The following is a 22,269-nucleotide window of genomic DNA, read 5'->3' as shown; positions in this document are numbered from 1 at the left end:
GATAACCACCTATCTGACAAGCCGTCTTTCCTGCCTTTCTAGGTGAATCTACAACCTGTCAAGAGGGCAGTCAACACAGGGACAATGCCATCCCCCCTGTCTGATTCTAAACTTCAGGGTGTATTCCAACCCCTTTCAGGTTTCAGGACCTCCCCAGTGCTTGCCATTCAGCAGGGGTGGGGTAGGCTGAGAACAAGTCCACTTTTCCTGTGTTGATGATGAGGTTGCCTGAAGACCTTGCTTGGAGCTTGAGAGTTAGATCCCGGGTCTGTCATAAACTGTGATACCTGGGAAGAGTCACTGTGTTTCTGTGCCTCAGTTTCTTCCTCTGTAAAATGTGGCAATTAATGGGGTCGCACGTATTAATATGCCTGGTATAGGCCAGGCAGTGGCAGCTCACGCCTTTAATCCCTACACTCGGGGAGGCAGAGGCAGGTGGATCTCTTGAGTCTGAGGCCAGCCTGCTCTACAGACAGCCAGGGCTACACAGAGAAACCCTGTCTTGGAAAAGAAGGAGGAGGAAAAAATGCTTGGGATAAGGTTTTCACATAGGTAGACAGACATTTGTGTAAATTAGCCATGTTTGTGAAGCTGGCCAAGCCTAAGTACCTCCTCAAAGCAGGCTTTCTCCTCTGTAAACGGGAAGTGAGTGTTCCTAGCTCTTCAGTTTGTTCTGAGGGCCAATGAACAGAGTTCACAGAAGGAAGGTTCATGGGGTGGAGTGCTGGGTACAATTCTTGCATATAGAGGTTTTGTTCAGGGGTGAAGCCCACAGGCTCAGGACTTAAAAGCACTGATGTAAGCCCCAGCTTTTCCTGTTCCCCTGCTGGTTAACCTCACACAGTCTCTGTTCCCTTAGTATATACATCTCACCTTAGAAGGTTCTTAAATAGTCGGGAGGTGATGGCACATGCCCTTAATCCCAGCACTTGGGAGGCAGAGGCAGGTGAATCTCTGTGAGTTCGAGGTCACACTAGTCTACAGAGCAAGTTCCAGGACAGCCAGACCTACACAGAGAAACCCTATCTTGAAACTCACCCCCCCCAAATGTTCTTAAAGGAAGGTTAGATGTTACAATGCTGTGGAGGGTACAGCACCTGATAGAGGTATAGTCAGCCATCCATAATCCATGACAGCAGGGGCTCATTTAGAATTCCATCCCATCCATTTTCCTCTAAGGGAGGGTTTCTTTGGGACTGGAAGTTCCACCGCGGTCTGAGTTATTCAGCGTTCCACACCCCAGACTTAGCACAGAGGCAGGAAAAGAAGCTGAAGTCCCTGATGGTGTCGGGGACAGGCCTGTGAAGTCATGTTAGAACTGGCAGGACCTTGGAATTATGGCTCAGAAGGTAGGGTACGGCCATGGCGGGGTGCTCTGCATTTTAACCAGCATATCAGAGAATGTTTGGTGGTCAGCTGGTGCGGGGCTGTAGTTCAGTTGTAGAGTTTGCCTATTCATGTTTAAGGCCCTGAGTTGCCCCCCCTCCCCACATATGCAGTGTGGTTTGGGAGCTACTCAGTGTCCACCCATCAGAAGTGAAGGGTTAACTGTAGAAAGAGCCACACCCCCATTCCTGTCACTCCACATGCCTTGCGGCCCTCCCCAAATGGCCCTGGTGAGCAGGTCCCAGGGCATCTGGGTAAACAGAACAGGGTCATCCTCTCTGCTGATGCCGGTTCACCCTGGTCTGCTCCCTAACTTTGGTTCTCTCCCACACCCCCAGTGCCTGGGGAGATGGTTCCTTCCTCCTGCTACCTGGGCACCTGGTCGAAGGTCTCAGGAAGGGGAGTATGCAGAGTCCCCGCCCAAATCCACAGCCTCCACCTTCCTGTGTTCCTGTGTGTTCGCACCTCTTCCCATATGCCTTCCGCCCTCTCCACTACAGGAACCGAGTCTGCCAAGAGCCCTTCTCTTGGCCACGTTGAGATCAGTCCTCAAGTTCCGTACCTACCTCTGACACCAGCACAGCTCACTCCACCCTCGGATGCCCCCACGCTGAATGCCTGCCTGCTCCGGCCTCTGGTCCCTAGCTGACCTGCTCACCCCATAGCCTCAGCCCTGCTGTGTGCACCTCCTTTCCTGTCCTGTGAGGATGCTCTGAGTCCTTCTGCTTAACCCTTTCCTTGGGGTTTCTCTTCCTAGACTGTCAGCAGTAGTAGGACACACCCAGAGATGTGTGGCTAGATCAGTGTGGGGATGCAGGAGAGAGTGGCACTGGGGTTCTAGAGGTGATGGCATTCCAGGGAACCCAGATTTTTCTTTTTAAACCACAGCCCAATTTTGTATTCTAGCCTCTTCTCTTCTCTGTGTCTTGGCTAAAAGTCTCGCTCCTTGCCCCTTTGAGCATTAACCTTGGGGTCCATTCCCTTCCCCCACCCCAAGTTGTAGCCAAATCCCATGGCCACTTCCTGGGCTGCAGCTCTCAAATCCGGTCCTTCCTTTCTCCACCATTAAAACTTTTCTCTGTGCATTAATGAGCTCTTGACTTTCACAGCCCTGGCCCCTCCCCCATCACCTTCTCGCCCGCCCCCTCCCTCTGGGCTAGGAGCATCTGCTAAAGTCATCCCTCTCTTCCATTTCAAAAACCACATTTCCCTTGCCTCCCGCCTGGCCGGTTCACAGCTCTCTGTATCCATTTGGAATCTAAATGCAGCATCCCTGAGCTCCTCAGCCTTGCTGAGAGCATCCTGTTCTTAACCTTGCCTTCCTCCTCCAACCTTCCATCTCCTGGCCTTGGTACCCATCTCATTAGCCTCCCCGGCTGTGCAACCTTGGATAGCTCCAGGCACCTCTCTGGGCCTCTGTGAAGTGACTCTGAGTGGCTGATCCTTCGGGTCCTCTAAGCCTTTGATAATTTTGACTCAGTGAGCCTGGGAGTTGATCTCACTCATTCAGCAAAGCTGTTCTGTGTGTGCACTCTGCCTTGGGCACCCCCGCTCGTGGTGCTTGCCCATCCATGGTAGGTGTCATAATCATCGGCGTCAGCAGGTGATTTGCCAAGTTCTCATTGAATGCCAAGTCCTGTGTGGCACAGATCCTGATAGTATCTTAATCATCAACACTCTGAGGCAGATGCTGTGATCCTTCTCTCTCTGGAGACTGAGAGAGAGGGGCTCAGAGAAGGGAACCACTTGCTGAGGGCCCAACAGCTAACATGCGCGTGAGCTCTAGCGGCAAGACTCCCAACACCTGTGCTGCAGAGCCTAACAGGCCTGGGCCAGTTCTCCCCTGGCAGCTCCACAGTTGGTGAAGTCACCGTTGTCTCTGACTCCCACCCAACTCTGTATTTTCTCCCCTTAGTCCCCACAGCACCTCCTACCCTGAGCAACAGCCCATGATGTCTCTCTCATAGGTGGGACCCTGGGGCCACAGCAAATGAGAGAGGGCTTAGATTAGAACTCCGACCTGCCAGTAAACATGAAGTAAGCCATAGCAGTAATTAAGGGAGGGATGCTGCTTTACCGTCTGGCTCCCCTCCAGCAGAGCAGGGGTACTGTTTCCATTCAATCCATTCACCCTGGAATCCCTGGCACCCTGCACGCTGCCTGGCATGCAGTAGGTGCTCAGTAAGGAGTCTGCTGGTGAATGAACCGGCCTGGCACAGTGCCTAGCCCTCAGCAGACAAGCCATGAGAACCGCCACCATTTTCATGTGCACCGGCCACAGCCTATCAGAGCCGCCTTCAGAGCTCCCCTCTGGGGCAGGCTGGGCTCCATCCTGGGTCACACCTGCTCCCCGAGGATCTCACCGAGCCACGTGTTTCCTCGCCTGCGTGTGGCATCTCCTAGCCTAGTTCTATCAGGCACTTCACAGACAGAGGCTGTGCTGTCTCTCTTCTCTATAAAGGGCCGGGTGTGAAGAGGCTTCCTTCCCATGACACCCGATGTTGCCCAGGTCAAGATTGTTCAGAAAGAGGCCGTTTCTAGTTCAGAAGACCCTGAGGATCACCTTGAGTTTAGGTGACCCCAGGAACAGGTTGCTGTCTGTGGCCTGAGGGTCAGCAGTTATTTATTTACTTATTTCCTTTCAAGATAGGGTTTCTCTGTGTAGCCTTAGCTGTCCCGGAATTCTCAAACTCACAGAGATCCACCTGCCTCCACCTCCCTAGTGCTGGGATTAAAGGCGTGTGCACCACCACTGCCTGGCAAAAGTAATTTATTAAATAAACCGTAAGCGATGTACTCTACACATTAACTTACTAGCATGTCACAGTCTGTCTTTGTGGAAGGCATCATTTTCATGGCTCCCCACTAGGAAGAGGAGAGGGAGGCACCTTCCCTAAAGCTGAATGCTGAGCAGCCTTAGCTTCTACATGTTCATAAGTGTTGGCATGCCTACGCAGAAGGACACCCACATCAGATGAGGACATCAGGGTCTTAGGAGCAGTCACTGAAACAGAGTCAAGGCCAGCAAAGTTGGCTCAGTAGGTAAAGGTGTCTGCCACTGTGGTGGTTTGAATGTAATTGGACCCCATAATCTCATAGGGAGCGGCACTATTAGGAGGTGTGACTTTGTTGGAGTGGGTATGGCCTTGTTGGAGGAAGTGTGTCACTATGGGGTGGGCTTTGAGGTTGCCTATGCTCAGGGTACTGCCCAGTATCTCAGCTGACCTCCTGTTGCCTGCAAGATGTAGGACTCTCAGCTGCTACTCCAGGACCGTGTCTGCCTGCCACCATGCTCTCTGCCGTGATGATAATGGACTGAACCTCCCTACCATGAAGTGTGTTTCACAGTCAGAATTATGAATTAGTATGAAATTTCTTCAGGCTGTGAGTCCAGGTGTGTAGGAGACATGGATGAACTATGTGGGCAAGCGTGTAAGAGATGTGGGTGAGCTACATGCTTGGACTTGGGTCCTGTCTCCACGATAACTCATCATGTGTATGCAGATCCTCCAAAGTCTGAAACAAGCACACCCGATCCCCAACACTTCAGGTCAGGTGCTCAGCCTGCAATAATCACAGTACTTCTATTCTGGAGTGCGGCCTGTGCTCAGTTCCCTTCATTTTAATACCGATGAACCTTATAGGTAGATAAACATCACTAAGGTGCCAACTTAGGGATGTGGAAAATAGTTTATCTAAAGCCACACAGAGAGGCTGAGCAGCGCTTTTAAAACCGAACCCACAGGGGATGCGGCTCAGTTGGTAGAATGGTTGCCTAGCCTTCACCAAGACCAAGGTTCCACCTGTAGCCCTGTACAAACCAGGCATGCTGGTACAGTCTGTAATCCCAGCACTCAGGAATCAGAGGTGGGAGGATTTACCAAGTTCAAGGCCAGGACTGGAGAGAAGGCTCAGAGGTTAAGAGCACTGGCTGTTCTTCTAGGACCTGGGTTTGATCCCTCGGCACCCACATGGCCACTCACAACCACAGGTAACTAACTCCAGCTCCAGGGAATCTGGCTTCCTCTTATGGCCTCAATGGGCACAGATGTACATGTAGGCAAACATATAAAAATAAACAAGTCTAAAACAGCAACAAACCAACAGCAAACCAGCAAACATACTAGCCCAAACCCATAGTCCACTCAGTTGTGTTTCAGGGTACGAGCCCTCTAAGGTATGGTCGTACTGGGCAGGTCAAGTGTCAGCTCCCACTGGACTGTGGAGTCTCAGTCAGTTCCATTCTGTGTCCCTTCTAGCCTTGTCTATCCCTGCTGCCAGGGGCTCAGCTTGATGGGGAGCCCAGTCAGCCCCCAACCACAGGGACTTATGTCCCACAAATCCTTAGGGTCTCCAGTGTGCATGTTGTGGTGCAACCCCCCACCTCCAGACGCCTGTAGGCTTGTGAGGAAGAGGCAGAGTGCACGCTGTAACCATGTGGCTCTCGGCAACTTTAGGAAGAAGAGAAATGGGAGGTGTGTGTTGGATCCTATCCATGGCCTCACAATAATCCTTAGAGTTGACCCAGATTTCTAAGGTGAAGTTCAAGCTGGGGCATTTCACTGAGGCCAATGTTAAATAAAGTTTATTTTAAAACACACGACATCTTAACGAGCATTTATATAGCCCTTATACATGCCAAGCACTATTCTAAGTGGACACTACAAATTATTCATGCATTTAGTGTTTACAAAATCCCTGGGCGACGGATGCTCACATTACTCCCACTTCACAGAAAGGAAAACTGAGGCCCATGTTTGACAATGCCACATGCTTGCACCCGGTAGTGTTGGTGTCTGTAAAGTGCTCCGCCTCGGGCCCGACACAATGTGTACTTACTATGTGTGCCTGATGAATTGATCGCCCTCATTCAGCAATAATGAGACACATCACGCTAGTCACTATGCCTTTTCCTGCCCCTCTCTCCATCTGAACACCGTTTCCAAGGTTGCTGTCCTTCTAGAACGGCTTTCCATGGATGCTCAACACATTGATAAATTATCAGCGCTATTGCTATTGTCAGGAACGTCGGCTGGGACTGATTTTCCAACCCACAGACAGAGGACCTGTGGGAACCAAGGCCTGAATAGGGAGAAGGTCCTCTGAGCTCAAGTGGGGGAGTGCCCCGCTCTAGCCAGAGGCTGTGCTGCTAGGGGACATGTCCTTCTGAGTGACTACTTCCTGGAGAAAGGAGACATGAGGGTTTGACTGCCAGACAGTGAGCATAACGACGATAATAAATAATAATTAGATCAATAATAATTACAGCAAATAACAATTATTCTATTCCTTTCATTTCTCTTTCTCCAGAGCCTCCATTTCTCTGCTGTGTAACAGAGTTTTACCTGAGACAACAGGCTTGAGGGATGGGATCTACAGAGGGCAAGGCTTTCCCCATCTGTTACTACCCAGCCATCAGAGAAGAGTGTGACTTCAGGAGACAAGCCCCTCCCTGGCAATGACTCCACCCTTTGTCCAGCTCGCCTGGGAAGTGGGAGGATGTGGGGGTGGGTGGGAAAAGATCATGCGAAGGCCTTTGGGCTGCGGCTCTCGGGGGGGGGGGGAAAGGAGAGATACACAGACATTGTGGGGTGTGCTGAGTGGGTGCGTGAAGGGAGACAGACAGAAGAGGCAGAGGGAGACATATGGGAGGCAAGTCAGGAGACAGGCGGGACAAATGGGGGTTACAGAGAGAGGTACAGAGAGAGGGGCGAGCGGGGTTACTGATGGGATGGACGGACGCGGAGAAAGGAGACAGAGACACAGGTAGGTGGACATGGCTAGGCAGGTCTAGAGAGAGAGAGAGAGAGGTGGAAGAAGCCCAGGGAGATGGTTGGCTCACCTGTAGGTGGAGCAGGCTGTTCTCCTGGAGGTAGAGATACTGTAGGCTGACCAGGCCTCTGAAAATGTTGCCAGGCAGGCTGCTGAGCTGGCAGCGGTACAGATGTAGCGACTGCAGGCGCTCCAGGCCCTGGAAGGTGTCGGGCTCCAGGGAGCGAAGGTGCCGGTTGTCACCGAGGTCCAGTTCCTCTAGGGCCTGCAGATGGCGAAAGGTGCCCGGGTAGATGGTGGAGAGGTTGTTGGAGAAGAGCCACAGGGTGAGCAGGTTGGGCCCAAAGGTGCCTGGCCGCAGGGAGCGGATGAGGTTGTTCTGCAGGAAGAGTCGCTGCGTGCTGGGTGGCAGGGACAGCGGCACCGAGGAGAAGTTGTTGGCCTGGCAGCTCACGGTAGGCGGGGATGAGTAGCAGGTGCAGAGCATAGGGCAGCTGGGAGTCACCGGAGGGAAGGCCAGGAGTGTCAGCAGTAGGCAGGCCGAGGCAGGACCTGTGGGGAGAGCAGAGGGAGGGCTCACTGGGCGCTTGGTCAGAGGTCTAGATGCAGTTTAGCAGGTTCAAGGGATGAGTGGCCTCCCATTGCTCTCCAGGCTCTTTTGAGGTGTACAAACCTCATTTTCTTTTTCTTTCTTTCCCTTTTGTGTGTGTGTGAGAGAGAGAGAGAGAGAGAGGTGGGGGTCTCATGTAACCTAGGTTGCCCTCAAACTAATGTTCACCTGAGGATGACCCTGAACTTCTGATCCTCCTGCCTCCACCTTCCTAGTGCTGAGATTACAGTGCTGTGCTCCATGCCTAGCTGATGCTGTGTCTGAGGCCAAACCCAGGGCCTTGTGCATGCTGGACGAGCGAGCAGTCAGCCCATTCAGCTGCAATCCCAGTCTTCAAGTCTTTATAGTTTGTTAAGAATGGATGCCTGTGTTTCTCTACTGTATCAAAGAGTGAAGGGTTTCTCTCTCTCTCTCTCTCTCTCTCTCTCTCTCTCTCTCTCTCTCTCTCTCTCTCTCTCTCTCTCTCTCTCTCTCTCTCCTCCCTCTCTCTATTTCTTTTTTTCCAAGACAGGGTCTCTCTGTGTAACAGTCCTGGGTGTCCTGGAACTCTCTCTGTAGACCAGGCTGGCCTTGAACTCAAAGAGATCCACCTGCCTCTGCCTTCCAAGTGCTGGGAATAAAAGCCTGTGCCACCTGGTGGTGAGGGTGACCTCAATGGAGCAGATAAAAGTGGAACCAGTTTTTGCCCACTTCCCTCTGTCAGGGCTCCCAGGAGGCCTCTGAAGTTTCCTTGGGGAACTTTGCCTGGGACACGAGGAGGGCTTTGTAGACAGCACGGAGATGTGTCTAAAGTTGTTCGGGGATCAGGTGTCTTTCCTTCCCGTCTGTTTTCATTGCTGTGTTTGACCTTGTTTAGAGTTAGGGTCAAAAGTCAAAGGGTCAGCGTTTCCTCTGCTTTGTCCTGAAGCAGGGCTGGGGATTCTTTGGGATGGGGACGGCTCTTCTCAGGGTGTTAAAACTACAGCCCTGCCTTCTCTCCAGCAGACGCCAGCAGCACCCTGCCCCCAGTTATGACAATCAAAATGTCTCTAGACATTGCCAAATGTCCTCTGGGAGCAAAACCAGCCCACTCGAGAAAGCTAGACACTAACTTGAGGCTGTCTGTGACTAGAAGGCCTGTGGGTGTCCTGGTGACCCACACCCTCCCCCCTCTTCTCCCTGCAGGCCTTGGAAGAACCCTTTTCCACCTGGGAGGGGGCTGGAGGGTGGGGCTGCAGAATCAACTCTCCACTCATTCAAAGTCTCCTTCAAAGCCTTTGTTTTTGCCAATGTAACTGTTTGGGGTTTGGTTGTGGGCTAATCTTCTTAGGGTACAGACCAGAAAGCAGGTGCAGGGGACTAAGGTGCTGAGGATAGGTGCCTGTATTTCCCTGCCCCACCAAGGAGGAGCAAGGTAGCCCCTCCTACCTGCTTCCCTACCCTCTGCTCCTCAATGCCACAGATAGAGGTTCCTGTTGGTAGACCTTAGTTCTAGCAGGGTTTTCAGAAGGCCTGAGACGTCCCTGGGAATCTTTACCTGGGGAGAGGTGAACCATTCCCTCAGCCCAGTCAGTCAGAGGTGGGAAGGCCTGGTTTGGGGGGGTCCCTATGGTTCAGGGAGTGGGTAGTTGAGAGGTGGGTAACTTTTAGTGCCAGATCTGTAAGGCTGCGTGCGAACCGAGGTTTGAATACGTCCTGATGTGGCTGTGTGTATGGAGGTGTGCCTGTGATGGGGAGGGGAAGTGTGAGACAGGTGCTCACTACTGAAGGTGCAGCACCACCTGGTAGGCAACATGTGTCCGGCATGCACCCCTGGGGAGTTCCACGCTGGTGCAGAGTGGAGTACCCTGGAGTTCGGGTGCTCCCTAGCTCTTCACTTTCGGGCGCTTCCCAAAGCCACCCCAGCCCGCTTGTGTGTGTCACTGGCCCCTCCTGTAGCGCGAGCGAGCGAGCAAGCAAGCGTGTGCTGGCGGTCCTCCGCGTGTGTGAGTGCCGGGCCCCGTGCGTGTGTAGGCTGGGTGTGATGTAATATTCGGTGACACAGCGCGGCTGTTCCATTCGTTCACACCACCTCCGCGTTTCTCGGTCCTTCTCACCCCTCCCCCGTGCGGCGGTTCACGATTACTTTTCTCCTCCTGAGTTTTTTCAGAGCCACGTGGGGTGGAGGAGCATGTCTCTCACCCTTGATCTTAACCAGGGAGGAGTGGGGTGTGGGAGTCCAGTGGTAGACCCTGGGTGGGCTTCCTGAGCACGGAGGACTGGGGCTTAGAACTGGAGATTTCGGAGCTGTGTAAATCCTACGGAGACGGCAATTTGGATCTCTGAGAAGGCAAACAACTTACCCAAGGTCACACACTATAGTGGTGCAGGACAAGCGCCAGAAAGAGACTGGCCTGGTGTCCAGCAGGGCATTCCTCTCCCTGTCACCCACTGAGCTCTGCCTCTCCAAGGATTTTACACCAAAGGAAGCCAAATCCTCCTCTGATCCCCTAATCCCACCCCCCTTCACAAGCTCACCAGAGTGTGAGCTGGACAGCTCTCAGCCTCCCTGGCCCCCCCCCCCCCCCCAGGATTACCAGGCTCTTCTACCAGCCCACGCAGGCTGACTGACTACTTTCCCAGGATAGAGAGCAGAAAGGTCTACAAACCCAGAAGGCCACAGGTTCAGAGGGCTACTCCCCTGGCCTCAGGGGTCCTCTTCCAGCCTGAGGTCAAGCTCATCAAGGGGCTGGCAAGTTCCCCCGTCCTTCTTGTCCCAACTTCCTGTTTGGCTCCTCACTCTTTCCAGTTCTCCTTCTCCTCTTTGCTCTACCGGCCTCCGGGGCTGCCCCCTCCCGGCTACCCCCCTCCCCGCTCCGCTTCCCTCCATCTCAGCGGTATTCCCTGCAAGCCCTTTGAGGAGGGACCCAGTATGTGGTGGGGTGCTCCACAGCGGCAGCCCTGCGTAACAGTGACTCTGTTGCCATTTCTGGCCCTCACTGTCGTGCAAAGCAGCTGTAACCCAAGGAGCTTCATCCATAATTCAGGTTGTGGCTCTCTCACTGGAGGCAGGGGGGGGAGAGGGAGGGGGCTCTAGGCTTCTATGCCCCCAGGCTGGGTTGGAGTGGGCACTCCAGGCAGAGGCAAGGTAGGGGGCTGGGAGAGCACCTTTCCCTCCCTCCCCTCTCCTCGACCCTGCTCCCTGTGCCATTTTCTTTCTCCCACGTCCCCCCCTCCCCAGCCCCGCTTTTCACACGCCTTTTCACAGCCATCCAGCCCCCCCCCCCCCAGGACCAAAGCTATTCTCTAGGTTCCCCTGTGCACATCCTGGGCAGGCGCAGTGTGTCAGAGGTGGCCGGGGATCCTCAGCCACAGTGAGACAGGAAACATCACCCACCCAGGACTGGAAAAGCAGTGATTTGGCTTCTGGTTGGGTAGAGCCCTTTCTGTCCTCAGAATCCTGGCTTCTCCCCTCCCCTGTAGTGAAGGGAGAGGGAAGTCTTTTCTCCCTCACCCTCTGCTCATCCCTTCATCTAAGGTCAGCAGGTAAGCCCCAGGATGAACGGTGTGTGGGACCAGAGAAGGACTCCATCTGTTGTGGTGTGCTTACTGCACGCCTCACACTCGCTTGTGCACGCTGCCTTCTCTATCCAGAGGCCCTAACCTGTCGCGACCCCTGGGGTTCCCAACTTTCTTAGGAAGGGTGGGACACCTCACCGTGCAGCCCAAGTGTAATGCGAGATCCAGAGCAGCAGACACAGGCACTGGACGGCGGCGGCGGTCACAGGATACACTCTGACTTTCCCCCCACCACACCCCCTGGATGTGAGCCTGTGGTCTAGAGGCAGAGGGACTGTAGGTGCCCTGCGCATATGCTCAGGCCTGGGACGCTCAAGGGGGGAAAGGGGCCTAGGCTCTCTCTATAGATTTCCACTCCTGGGCTCCAGGCTCTGGTTATTCTAGAGCACAGGACAATTGGGAGTCAGAAGGAGGTGGCCTATGACCCCAGGCATAGCCTCATCAAGCCACAGGAGGGAGTGGACAGAGCCACAACATGATATTGATCCTGGAAGGCTAAGGTAACCAGAGCCAAAAGGTTCCATTCACCAAAGAACCATGCTCAAGGCCCAAGGGCTGCCAGACCTTGGAATACCCAGGTTCTGAGATGAAGATCTCAGCCTGTGCCAACCGCTAGGCTAGAGGCTCCTGGGGATAAGAAACTTGAAGCGGTGCGTGTGTTGGGGGGAGTCCAAGGCAGAAGGAACTAGACTGCACCATAATGGGGCACAGATACCCCAGGAAAAGTCGACAGGCCTCTGGCTCTAGAAACAGGGTACAGGATCCCAAATACAAGCACCATCTCCACACTTGACACACTGCCTCCTGGGAAGAGCCAGGGGCCTGCCCAGCAGATGCTGAGGGGGCAGAGGCTGGGGGGGGGGGGCTTAGGAGCGGCATGGGGGCGATGGCATACCAGTGACGCAGGGGCCTGGGGAGGCACTGATGCAGGTGACTGGAGGGTTTGAAGCTGCTGCTTCACTCTGTCTGAAACAGCTTCTCACGCTGCCAGAATGTAACACCCCAAAATAAGCAGCCACTGTGGGGCGGCAGGATCCGACGTCGGGGTTTGCAGATATAAATGGCAGCCCAGGTGCCCACCCCGAGGAGGCTGCCACCCCCCCCCCCACACACACAAAGTCCTCAGCCTCCTTCTCTTACAGCTGCCCCGGACCCTGAGCTCAAGGTCCCCTGGACTAGCCCACAGCCACTCCCTGAGAGAAGAACAGGCAGGCGTTTGGGAATGGAGTGTTTCCCACGTGGAAGTGGTTACCAGGAGCCTCTTTGTCTCTTCCCTGGGCACCTCCTCGCTTCCCTTCTTTCTCCTTCTCTGGCTTCTAATGACACCCCGAGCCTTCTCTAACCACTCTGCCCTATAGGGATCCGGGTCCCCAATCCTGCTGACCGTTTCCCCCGTGTCTGACCCTTCCATCTATCCTCTATCACCATCTTCCGCTGGCTTCTAGTCTTCCCATCATCCCCTTTCCAGTCCAGCCTCGCGGAGGCCCAGTCCTCACCCTTCCGGTTATCTCCCCGGCCCCGCGCCCCACTAGCTTTCCATCTTAGTCTTTCCATTTCTCTCCTGAACTGGTCCCCTTCTCCTCTCTCTTCCTTGGTCTTCCCCTGGACCCTGGTTTCCTCTAAGCTTTCCTGTCGTCTAACCTTTATTGCTCCTCCCGCCCCTCCCCCATCCCGCCCCCACCTCCTCTTTCTCACCCCCCACCTCTCTAGACACTTTTCTCATCTTGACTCCCCTCCTCCCTCCGACCCCTACCCTCCCCGCCCCCAGTCTTCAGCCCACACCCTTGGCTGTCACTCAAGCACGGCACTAGCCTCCTCCTAGCCCCTCCATCTCTCCGATCTGGCAGGGCCATGGGGAAATCGCACTCTGCCCCCTACCTTCCCGGATAGCCCCCTACCCACATGGCTTGTCTGCCCAGGTGACTGGAAAGTGCTGAGACACCGGGTACGAGGAGTTGCTGAGTCGGCGCTTCCCCAGCCGGCCCGAGTCCTCGGCGTCCCCCGGAGCAGGTGGAGCCGGGACAGCGGAACCCGAGCCTCTTTCTCCTCCTCCCAGCCTGCTCGTTCTGCCCTCCGCGTCGCCCCTTGGTCACGAGCTCCCCGCACACTCCCGCAGGCTCCAAGCCCAGTGCCCTCCTGCGGCTGGCAGCTATGGGGGCGGAGGCGCGGCTCCCGCGCTAAGCGGTTTTTTTTGCTCCCAGCCCACCCCACCCCCTTCACTGCCCCACCCTCACACCCAAGGAGAGGGGCGCCCCTCTCTAGGGTCCTCCAGCCGGACGGTGTCCCTACCTTGCAGCAGGCGCCGGAGCCCGGGCAGCATCTTGTCTCGACGCTCGGGGGAGGGGGCGGCGGGGGGGAGGGCTCTCCCACTCGCCCCCTTATCCCGCCGGACAGACGGCGGGGGACTCCGCGGGGCTCCGGAAGGACCCGAGGAGTCCCCGGGCTACGTTGCCGGGCTGCGGAGCTCTACCCTGCGCCCCCCGGACTGCGTGCCTCCGAAGGAGCCATCGGCCCCGACGGGACGGGGCGGGGCACGACGGGGTAGAGGGCTGGGTTGGCCCTGGACACCTGGTGTCCGCGCCCCCTAGACAGTGCAGCCCCGCAGGGAGTCGGTTAGTCGGTCGGTCCGTGCACCCCGGCTGCTCTCCGAGGGAGAGTGGGGACAGCGAAGAAGCGCTTCCCCCCCACCCCCCCATTCCCGCACTCGCTGGCTCCTCCCTCGCTTCCCGGCTTGCCGGTTTAACCCTTTGCTGGCTACTGGGAGGCGGGAGTGGTTCTCCGTCTAGCCCACTCCTCTGGCCCCCTCCCAACCTTGGGAGACCCGGAAGGCTGTATTCCCATGTCCTCCGCGGCGCCATGCCTTTAGGGAAATCCCTTCTTGGTGTGTGTGTGTGCGCGCGCAGTAGTGTTAAGGAAACCCCCACCCCCGCCCCCATGGACTTGTCCGGGATTGGGGTTTCTTCTCCCAACTTTCCCAGAAAATACACGGTTTCTTGAGTAGTTTCCCCGCTCAGCGCCCCTCCTCCTGCCCTGTCCCTTGCGATCGCTTGTGTCCCCCTAAAAGAACTTCAAGATTTCACTTTCTCTTTGGTTCTCAGACTCCGAGCCCTGCTTGTGCAGCTACAGGAGCAGTGTGTATAGGAGTTTGGTGAACAAGTGTATAGGCACGTGACCCCCCACTGCGCGCAGACACTTGGGCAGGTGTAGCTGAGGGCTGGCTTTTTTATCCCCGTCGGGGAGCAGGGCGGGGTGATGTGTGAGTGTGCGCGCCGGTTTCTGCGCTGGTGGAACGCACGAGGGCTGTGTGAAATTTTGCGCGCGTGAGTTTGGGATGGGAGGCGAAGGGTCTATGTACCCGGGTGTGTTGTATGCACCTTAAAAGCTTTTACTAATGGGTGTAAGTTTGGGCGCGCGTGCGGGGTGCGCATGTGAGTGTGTGTGTATTTACGTGATATGCCCCAACGGGGATATCTCATTCCTCGCCAGAGGGCAGAAGAGGACCCCAAAGTAGGCTTGTTAGTTTCAAAGAAATGCCTTCCCCTTTTACAGAGGGGTGGAAAGGGGCCCTAGACACTTCTAGTGGCCTCTTTGGGGTAGTATTAGCCAATCCCTGACCTAAGCGCCTTCTTTTAAAGGCCAGCCCACTGTGCCTAGTTGGTTATTTTGAGAGTCGCTAGATGAAGGATAGTTGGGGACCGTCGCCAAGCGGCGCGCAGGATTGGGATTGCTGCAGTGGTGCGTACTGCGGGTCCCAGGGTCATCTGGACGCAACCGGACCCTGTCGGTGACAGCGTGGAAGCACTGCGTGGCCACTCCCGTGAGCGGAGCCGAGGAGCCCTTAGTCCGGGCATTTGGCTCCTCCTTTCGTGTCTGTGCCAGGGTTCAACGCTGTGCACGGCATACAGTCGGAGCTTTATAAATGCTAGTCTCATTCTTCTCATTCATTCCCTGCACCTTTTATAATCTGTCATTCTTCTCTCGTACTCATTCGATTCCTCTCATTTTCTCCCCCAACCCTTATTCATATTTTATGATCCCTTTCACTATTCTCTCTCTCACTTCCCCTCCCTTACTTTCCAGATCTGTCCTTTCCTCTCCAAACATGCGTATGCCTTCTTTTTTTTTTTTTTTTTTTTTTGCCTGTCTTTGCCGCTTTCCTTTTTTTTCTTTTCTTTTTTCTTTTCCTTTTTTTTCTTTTTTCTTTGACTCGCAGCCTTTTGGCCTCTCCGCGTCTGCATGCATTTCGTCGTCCCTCCTTTGACTTGCCTCCCTTCCCTCTTTTCATCTTGTTCCTCGGCGGGGTGGTGGTGGTAAGGGCTCTCCTCAGCCTTCTTGCACCTCACGAGCTGGGGTGCCCCCTGCTGGTTCTATCTTTTTTTTTTTTTTTTATTTCCAGGGCTCTAAACCTAACAGTCCCTGAATTTTCTCTCCTGCTTTTCTTGTTTCCAGGTCAGGTAGAAACAAAAAGGGCTTATCTCGGCCTCCTGTCCCTCTTTTATAAGGCCGGAATAGGGTCCTGCGTTTCCCTGGGTCCCACTCTGCGCAGGGCCCGCGCCTGAGGTGGGGGTAGCGCTGGAGGGGGCGGCGGGGAGGGAGTGTTGGGGGTAGCAGGGTGGGATTTGGCGTCCTTCCCCGGAATGAGCCGCGGCACAATCTGTCGCTGGGTTTGTTTGCCGAGCTGCCTCCGGAGCGCAATGGGGCTGGCTCCCGGGGAGCGAAATATCACAAGATGCGGAGACAGACGCTGAGGGGCGGGTGGGCGGCGGGCTGACTCAGGTGTGCTTCATCGGCTCCCTGGGCCGCAGCTCTTCTGAGAAGGGTGGGAGGGGGGGACACTGGCCCCCCATCACAGGCTGGCAACCAAAGCTTGGAGGGGAACCCCATCCTGTGATGAGCTGCGGGGGACAGGGTCTTTAGCTCCAGGCCTCTCCTTCAGCCCAAGTTGGGATTCCCTAGATAGTCGCGTGCTCTCTAAGCCGCCCCCTGGTACAGGTGTCCGGGTTTCCCATAGTTATCTGCTGAGTCACCACTTCCCACTCTAGACTGCCAGCGTTTTGAGGGCAGGAAAATGCTTCTTATACAGTGTGTCCAACAGGTGCTGAGCAAGGCTGTTGGACCACTGGCTGGTGGTGGGTGGGCGGGTGGCTAGCATCGGTTTCCCAGAATCTCATTGAGCATTTGGTTTTCCCTGTGGGCTATTCCTACTCCTTGTTTCTCCCGATATTTACATTTGGGGTCCCCCCTCCTTACACTTCTTGACAGCTCCCTCTGGATCGGAACACCAGCTTTTTCTAACTACCCCGGGCCATTCACGCTTTTCCTTATGCCTCCATTTCCTTTTTTGTACACAGAGACTATACTACTTATCAGGCTACATAAAGTCTCGGTCTCTCCAGGCTGCGTTACTGTTTCGAGGGTGTCATTGTTTTGGTATGGGCTGTCTCACTAGAAGCAGACCTCGTGATGGACTTTTGCAGTTAAATGTTTGGAAATCCCAAGGAGTAGGCTGATGGCACGGTGTAACCGGGGAACCGTGGTTTGGTCATGTAGGCCCATCTCTGCTTGGACAAGTTGGCCAAGCTCTGGGCTCTTCTTGGCCACAGAGCTGTCCCGCCCTCTGCTGGCTGTAGGTGGAGCTGCAGTCCCATTGGAAGCCAAAGAAAGGGGTCGAGGAATGAATGAATACAGAGTGTTTTCAGAGCAAGCCATTGTCTGGAGAGAAGAGGTTGTTGGCACAAATGGGCCTTTATGTCCTCCAGTGAGCACGAGAGTTCTCATTGTGTCCCAGGGGCCTTTCTTTCCTCTGGTGTCCCCATTTAGTGAACTGTCAGAGCTGTTTCCTAAACGCACCTTCAATATCAGAACCCCCGATCGGTCAATGTCCAATGTGGGCTTGCTCAGTGGCCATGAACGCAGAGGCTCTGTAGAGTTTTTGTCCACAACTCACTAGCTAAACAGGTGACCATCACCAAGTGCCTTCACTTTCCTGAGCCTCCAGGTTTCTCGTGTAGAAAATGGAAGTTTCCAGGGCATAGAGTTGATTGAAGATTAAATGAAATAAAGCATGAAAGAATCTAACAGTCTCTGACCCTGTGCTCAATAATGCTAAGTAATGTCATTATTTGTGTTTTTAGCATAAAATGACCTGGAGACTAGGTTCTGCAGCCTAAGGGTAAAAGGCAGAGTTAGGACCTAAGTTCATCAGGAACAAGAGGCAGTGCTAGGCCCCGGAGTCCTTAGTCATAGTGGCCTCCCCAGCTGAGCTTGACCTTCCTGCCCTCTCCTGGCACGTGCCAAGCAAGGTTGCCCTGTGTGATGTCAAGATTCCCAACCTGAACCAGAAGTCCCAGCCTGAATTCGGCCTGTGAGTGTAACCTGAGATGGTCTTTCAGGGCTTCAGTTTCTCCACTGTTGAAGTGAACATCATGGGTTTGGTGTTCCCAAGAGTCCGGGTTTCTGGCATTCCTGGTTCTCGGGGGCTTCTGAGACGGAGCTACTGAAAGTGGAGTCTGTCAGCCTGGTTCCTCACTGCTCCCACCTGCCCAGCTCTGGTGGGCTCTGAGTAGATGGTTAGGGTTTGTAGAGTCTCTGCTGCACCTCGTCTGGGGCTCCTTAGCTCTCTTACCGTTCACCGTGTAGGGCTGGTGAGTGTCCACACACACGGCACACTCTTGCAGATGCCCCTCTGCAGCCCAGCCTACAGCACACTCTTGCAGATGCCCCTCTGCAGCCCAGCCTACAGCACACTCTTGCAGATGCCCCTCTGCAGCCCAGCATACAGCACACTCTTGCGGATGCCCCTCTGCAGCCCAGCATACGGCACACTCTTGCGGATGCACCTCTGCAGCCCAGCATATGGCACACTCTTGTAGATGCCCCTCTGCAGCCCAGCCTACAGCACACTCTTGCGGATGCCCCTCTGCAGCCCAGCATACAGCACACTCTTGCAGATGCACCTCTGCAACCCATCGTCTTCTCCTTGAGCTCCGTGCCTTGCTCTGCCACCCTGATGGGGACAGGATACAGCAGCAGATCCTTTCTAAACTGAGGAAGAAAAAAAGTCCCAAACCATATTCATTTAAAGGTCAAGTTTGGGACCTGGAGGTGGCTCACCGATTAAGGGTGCTTGCTGCTCTCGTGCACAGGACCAGGGTTCTGGTCCCAGCATCCACACAGCAGCTAACAATTGTCTGTAGCTCCAGTTCCAGAGGATCCAGCTCATATTATTTATGGTACTAACTGTGTTTAAGCACTTACTTCAGGCCACCAGCTTCTGTGCCCTCTGTGATGGACGGTTTGTTTAGAGCCCTTTTAAAAAATAGAACACGAGCTCGAAGAAACCGGAGCCATCTTGTAGTTGTGCAGGAGGAGTCTTGCCTTGAGTCCCATGCTCTTGAAACTCTTTTCTGGCCCTTTTTCTAGCCCACATCTCCCCATGGAATAAGAACTGCTTAAAGCCGGGGAGGTGTGCCCTCCTAGAACCCGTATGACCCTGGTGGGGACGGCAGTGTCTTTTTCTCAAATGGCCCAACTTTTCTTTGAGGAGACCCACGAGCCCTTTCTTTAACTCACCTCTCTGTTGTGTGTCCCCATAGCAGAAGCTGGGCTCGAGGAAGGTGCTTTGGCAGGAATGCTAGTAAGGGGTTTTTATGTGCATATCTCCAAGGACCCTTGTTTAGGTGGAACGATACTTGCAAGAGACTAGAACATGGTATATTTCTGTATAGAACCATATGGAATCCAATCATTCTAAATTTGAATCTAGATTTCTAATATTAGGTTTCTTTGAAGAATGCAGGAAGGGTGCCTGTGGCTTGGGAAATAAGGGTTACTTCGAGGGGGAAGTCTTGCTTGCTTTGACTGCTGTGTGAGGAGAGAACTCCCAACCTATGTTACATAGTATTTCTATTTGCGCTTGTGCCCCGTTCTCATACAGGTTGGGGCCAGCTCTGCCAAGAAGTCACATGGCTTCATCAAAAGGAGACAAGACTGAGCAGCCACAGAGCCGGCCTCTGCATCCAGGTACATACTAACCTCTCCTCTCTGGCAGCCTCATGCAGTGCTGATCCTCAGTCAGGATTTGACTTACTGGAAGCTTATTAATTCAAAAGTTGGGTCCCACTGTGTTGACGGAGTTCCCCCTGGTAGGAAGAAGGCCCCTTGTCTCCTTAGACCATGAACTTGTGACCTTGCCTAATACAGAATCCACATTTTCTCCGATTCTATTTATTTTGTGCACCTGGAAGCAATGTCCGTGATATATCGCACACATGTTTGCTGGGGCAGCTCTAATCCTAATAATGGTGGTACCAGGATCATGTTGGTATTTATCAGAGGGTGAAAAGTTAAAGTGGGGGTAGGGCAGCTCTCAGAAGTCCTGCTTGTGGTGTTTATTAGACGGGTTGCCTTGGACTCTTAGTCTGGTAACCATATTAGAGAGAGCAAAACGTCGATGAGTCCGGACTCCCTCTTGCTGTGAGCTCCTGTCTTTCCATCACCTCTACGAAGATGCCACATAAGCCTGGGTGTTTGTCATCTCTTCTCTGTGGGATCCTCTTTGGGAAAGACTTTCTTTAGCCGTATAGTGATGGACAGGGCAGACTGGTCCTTAGTTCCACAAGATTTTCAAGGGAGGGCAAATTCATGAGAGAGGGGATGTAGGATGGGGGTGAAGAGAAAAGCCCAAGCCTTAGGAAGAGGGACATAAGACCCTACAGACCGGAGTCTGGGATCTCTTCTCAGTTCAAGCCCCCATGAAGAACCTGCGACAGACGTCTCTGCTGTTCAGTCCATTTTCCTCAATTAATCTGAGGATGGATCTTCCTAAGGTGTAGTCCTGAGCATGCATCATCCTGCTGAGCCGAGATGCCTCCGTGGCCAAATCTGGCTGGCAAATGATTCAGCTCTGTCGAGGGGCTCCTTCAATCCATCACAGGATTCGAAAGACTTCAATAGACAAAGAGGAGAGCGATGGGCTGGCTGCTTCACCCAGCTGGGTAGGGAGAGAGCAAACAGATACTTGGAAAAACAGTTCAAACTGTCTGTGATCAAAGAGATGGAAATGCAAGCTGAATCGGGGTAGCATTTCAGACTGATTAAATTAGCAGAATTTAACAGACATCATCATCCTGCGCTGGCAAGACTGGGCAAAGTCTGTGCTTCTGCGTCTTTGGAAGCAGCGTGCCAGTCTGCAAGACAATCGAGTAAATGTAGCAAGAACCTTGAAAGTATTGTTATCCTTTGACTCGCTAAGCTCGCGTCTGGGAATTGGTCTAAAGAACTTAATTCAATAGGTGAAAAAAAAAATCCCTAGGTATCACTCGGGCGCTTCGCTTTCTTTTCTCCAGGCAGTGAGGTGGTTAAGAAAATCATGGCTGATCTCTTCAATACAATACTGTACCCCCGCAGACGTGGTAATGATCGAGGATATGCAGAGACATGGAAATTGTTTATAACGCGCTTGTTGATAAAGGGCAGGACACAAAATTTGCGTGAACACGGACTGCAGACATGCAAAATAAATGCTCATTTGACAGAGTCAAGAGAAGAATACGCAAAAATGAAAATCATTGACTGTTGGGAGTCCTTTTTGGCTTAACCGTCTTCTTTGTTAATAATGTGATGTTCCACAACAGGATGGGTTCTATAACAACAGAACCTTATATGGCCAAGGAAATCAAACTCCTTAGAGTTTATGCTTGCTGCGATTACAATCGTCACATTTACTAGGCACTTCCTGTATTCCAGGAAGTGAAGTGAGCACCTTGTGCGTGTGACGTCATTGACTCTTGGCAGGCATCCCGTTACAAAAAAGTCCCAGTCCCTGGCCAACCATTGACTGGTCCAGCCTCAGACACATGTCTCGAGAGTGAGCCTGGAGCACCAGGAATCAGAGGCTGGATGGCCCAGAGACCTAGGATAGAACCAAACACTAGAGAAAAAAAATGTCATACAATGATGCCAAATGATATTCTGCTATGCTCATTGGGTGCTAGCCCAATCGTCATCAGAGAGCCTCCATCCAGTAACTGATAGAAACAGATGAAGGGACCCACAGTCCAGCATTAGGTTGAGTTCAGGGAATATTACTAAAGAGAGGGAGGAAGGATAGTATGAGCCAGAGGAGTCAAGGAAACCCTCAGAAACAACTAACCTGGGCTCATAGGAGCTCACAGAATCTGAATCAACAACCAGGGAGCCTGCGTGCGACCAACCTAGGCCCTTGACATATATGGGGCTTTTATGGTCTTCTTTTGGGAATAGGGTTTGTCCCTAATGTTTTTGGGAACCCATTCTTCATATTGGGTTGCCTTGCCCAGCCTTAATACAAGAGAAGGGGCTTAGTTCTACTGAAACTTGATATGCCACATTTTGTTGATATCCATGGGAGGCCTGCCCCTTTCTGAGCAGAAACAGAGGAGGAGTGGATGGGGGGAGGGATGCCCAGGGGAGCTGGTGGGAGGGAATGGGAAGAGAGGAGGGAGAAGAAACTGCAATAAGATAATAAATGAATAAATAAATTTATTTTAAAAATAGCACTCCCATTTTATAGGTTAGGAATCTGAGTTCTGGTGTGGCTACCCCAGACTTCAGTCTGTTTAATTCTTAGAACTCATGTTGAAGTCTAAAATTGGTGTTGAATATTAGTGTTTGAACAGCCCCAGTCACTAATATATTACCATCACAATTTGAGGGGATAGCTGTGGTTCATATACTATGTAAAATGAATCGCTTAGTTTTTAAATTTCAATCAAATCACTTTAAAAACATTTAAATGCTTTCATTACCATTCTTTTTAAAAAACTATCCATCATCTATTTATTTTGCCTTCATGTCTATGAGTGTTTTGCCTGCATTGGTGCCTGGGTGTTAGATCACTGGGACCTGGAGTTACAGATGTTGTGAGTCACCATGCGGATGTTGGGAACTGAAGCTGTGTTGTTTGGAAGAGCAACAAGTGCTCT

At 53.2% G+C, this 22,269-nt stretch overlaps 1 protein-coding gene across 1 annotated transcript; it reads right to left on the bottom strand.

The window, feature by feature from the left end:
- Positions 1-4,238: 4,238 nt before the first annotated feature.
- Rtn4rl2 (reticulon 4 receptor like 2) lies at positions 4,239-13,710 on the bottom strand. Its single transcript, XM_042055450.1, has 3 exons — positions 13,595-13,710; positions 7,229-7,710; positions 4,239-4,376 (listed from the first exon to the last, which is right to left on the bottom strand). The coding sequence occupies exons 1-3, from the start codon at positions 13,623-13,625 to the stop codon at positions 4,239-4,241; spliced, it is 651 nt and encodes a 216-aa protein (XP_041911384.1). The 5' UTR covers positions 13,626-13,710.
- Positions 13,711-22,269: the final 8,559 nt, after the last annotated feature.

Source organism: Arvicola amphibius, chromosome 7 (genome assembly GCF_903992535.2).
Source record: "Arvicola amphibius chromosome 7, mArvAmp1.2, whole genome shotgun sequence".
In the NCBI taxonomy this organism is placed as follows: Eukaryota; Metazoa; Chordata; class Mammalia; order Rodentia; family Cricetidae; genus Arvicola; species Arvicola amphibius.
Note: the sequence above shows the minus strand (reverse complement) of the source record. Positions and strands in the feature narration are given on the sequence as shown.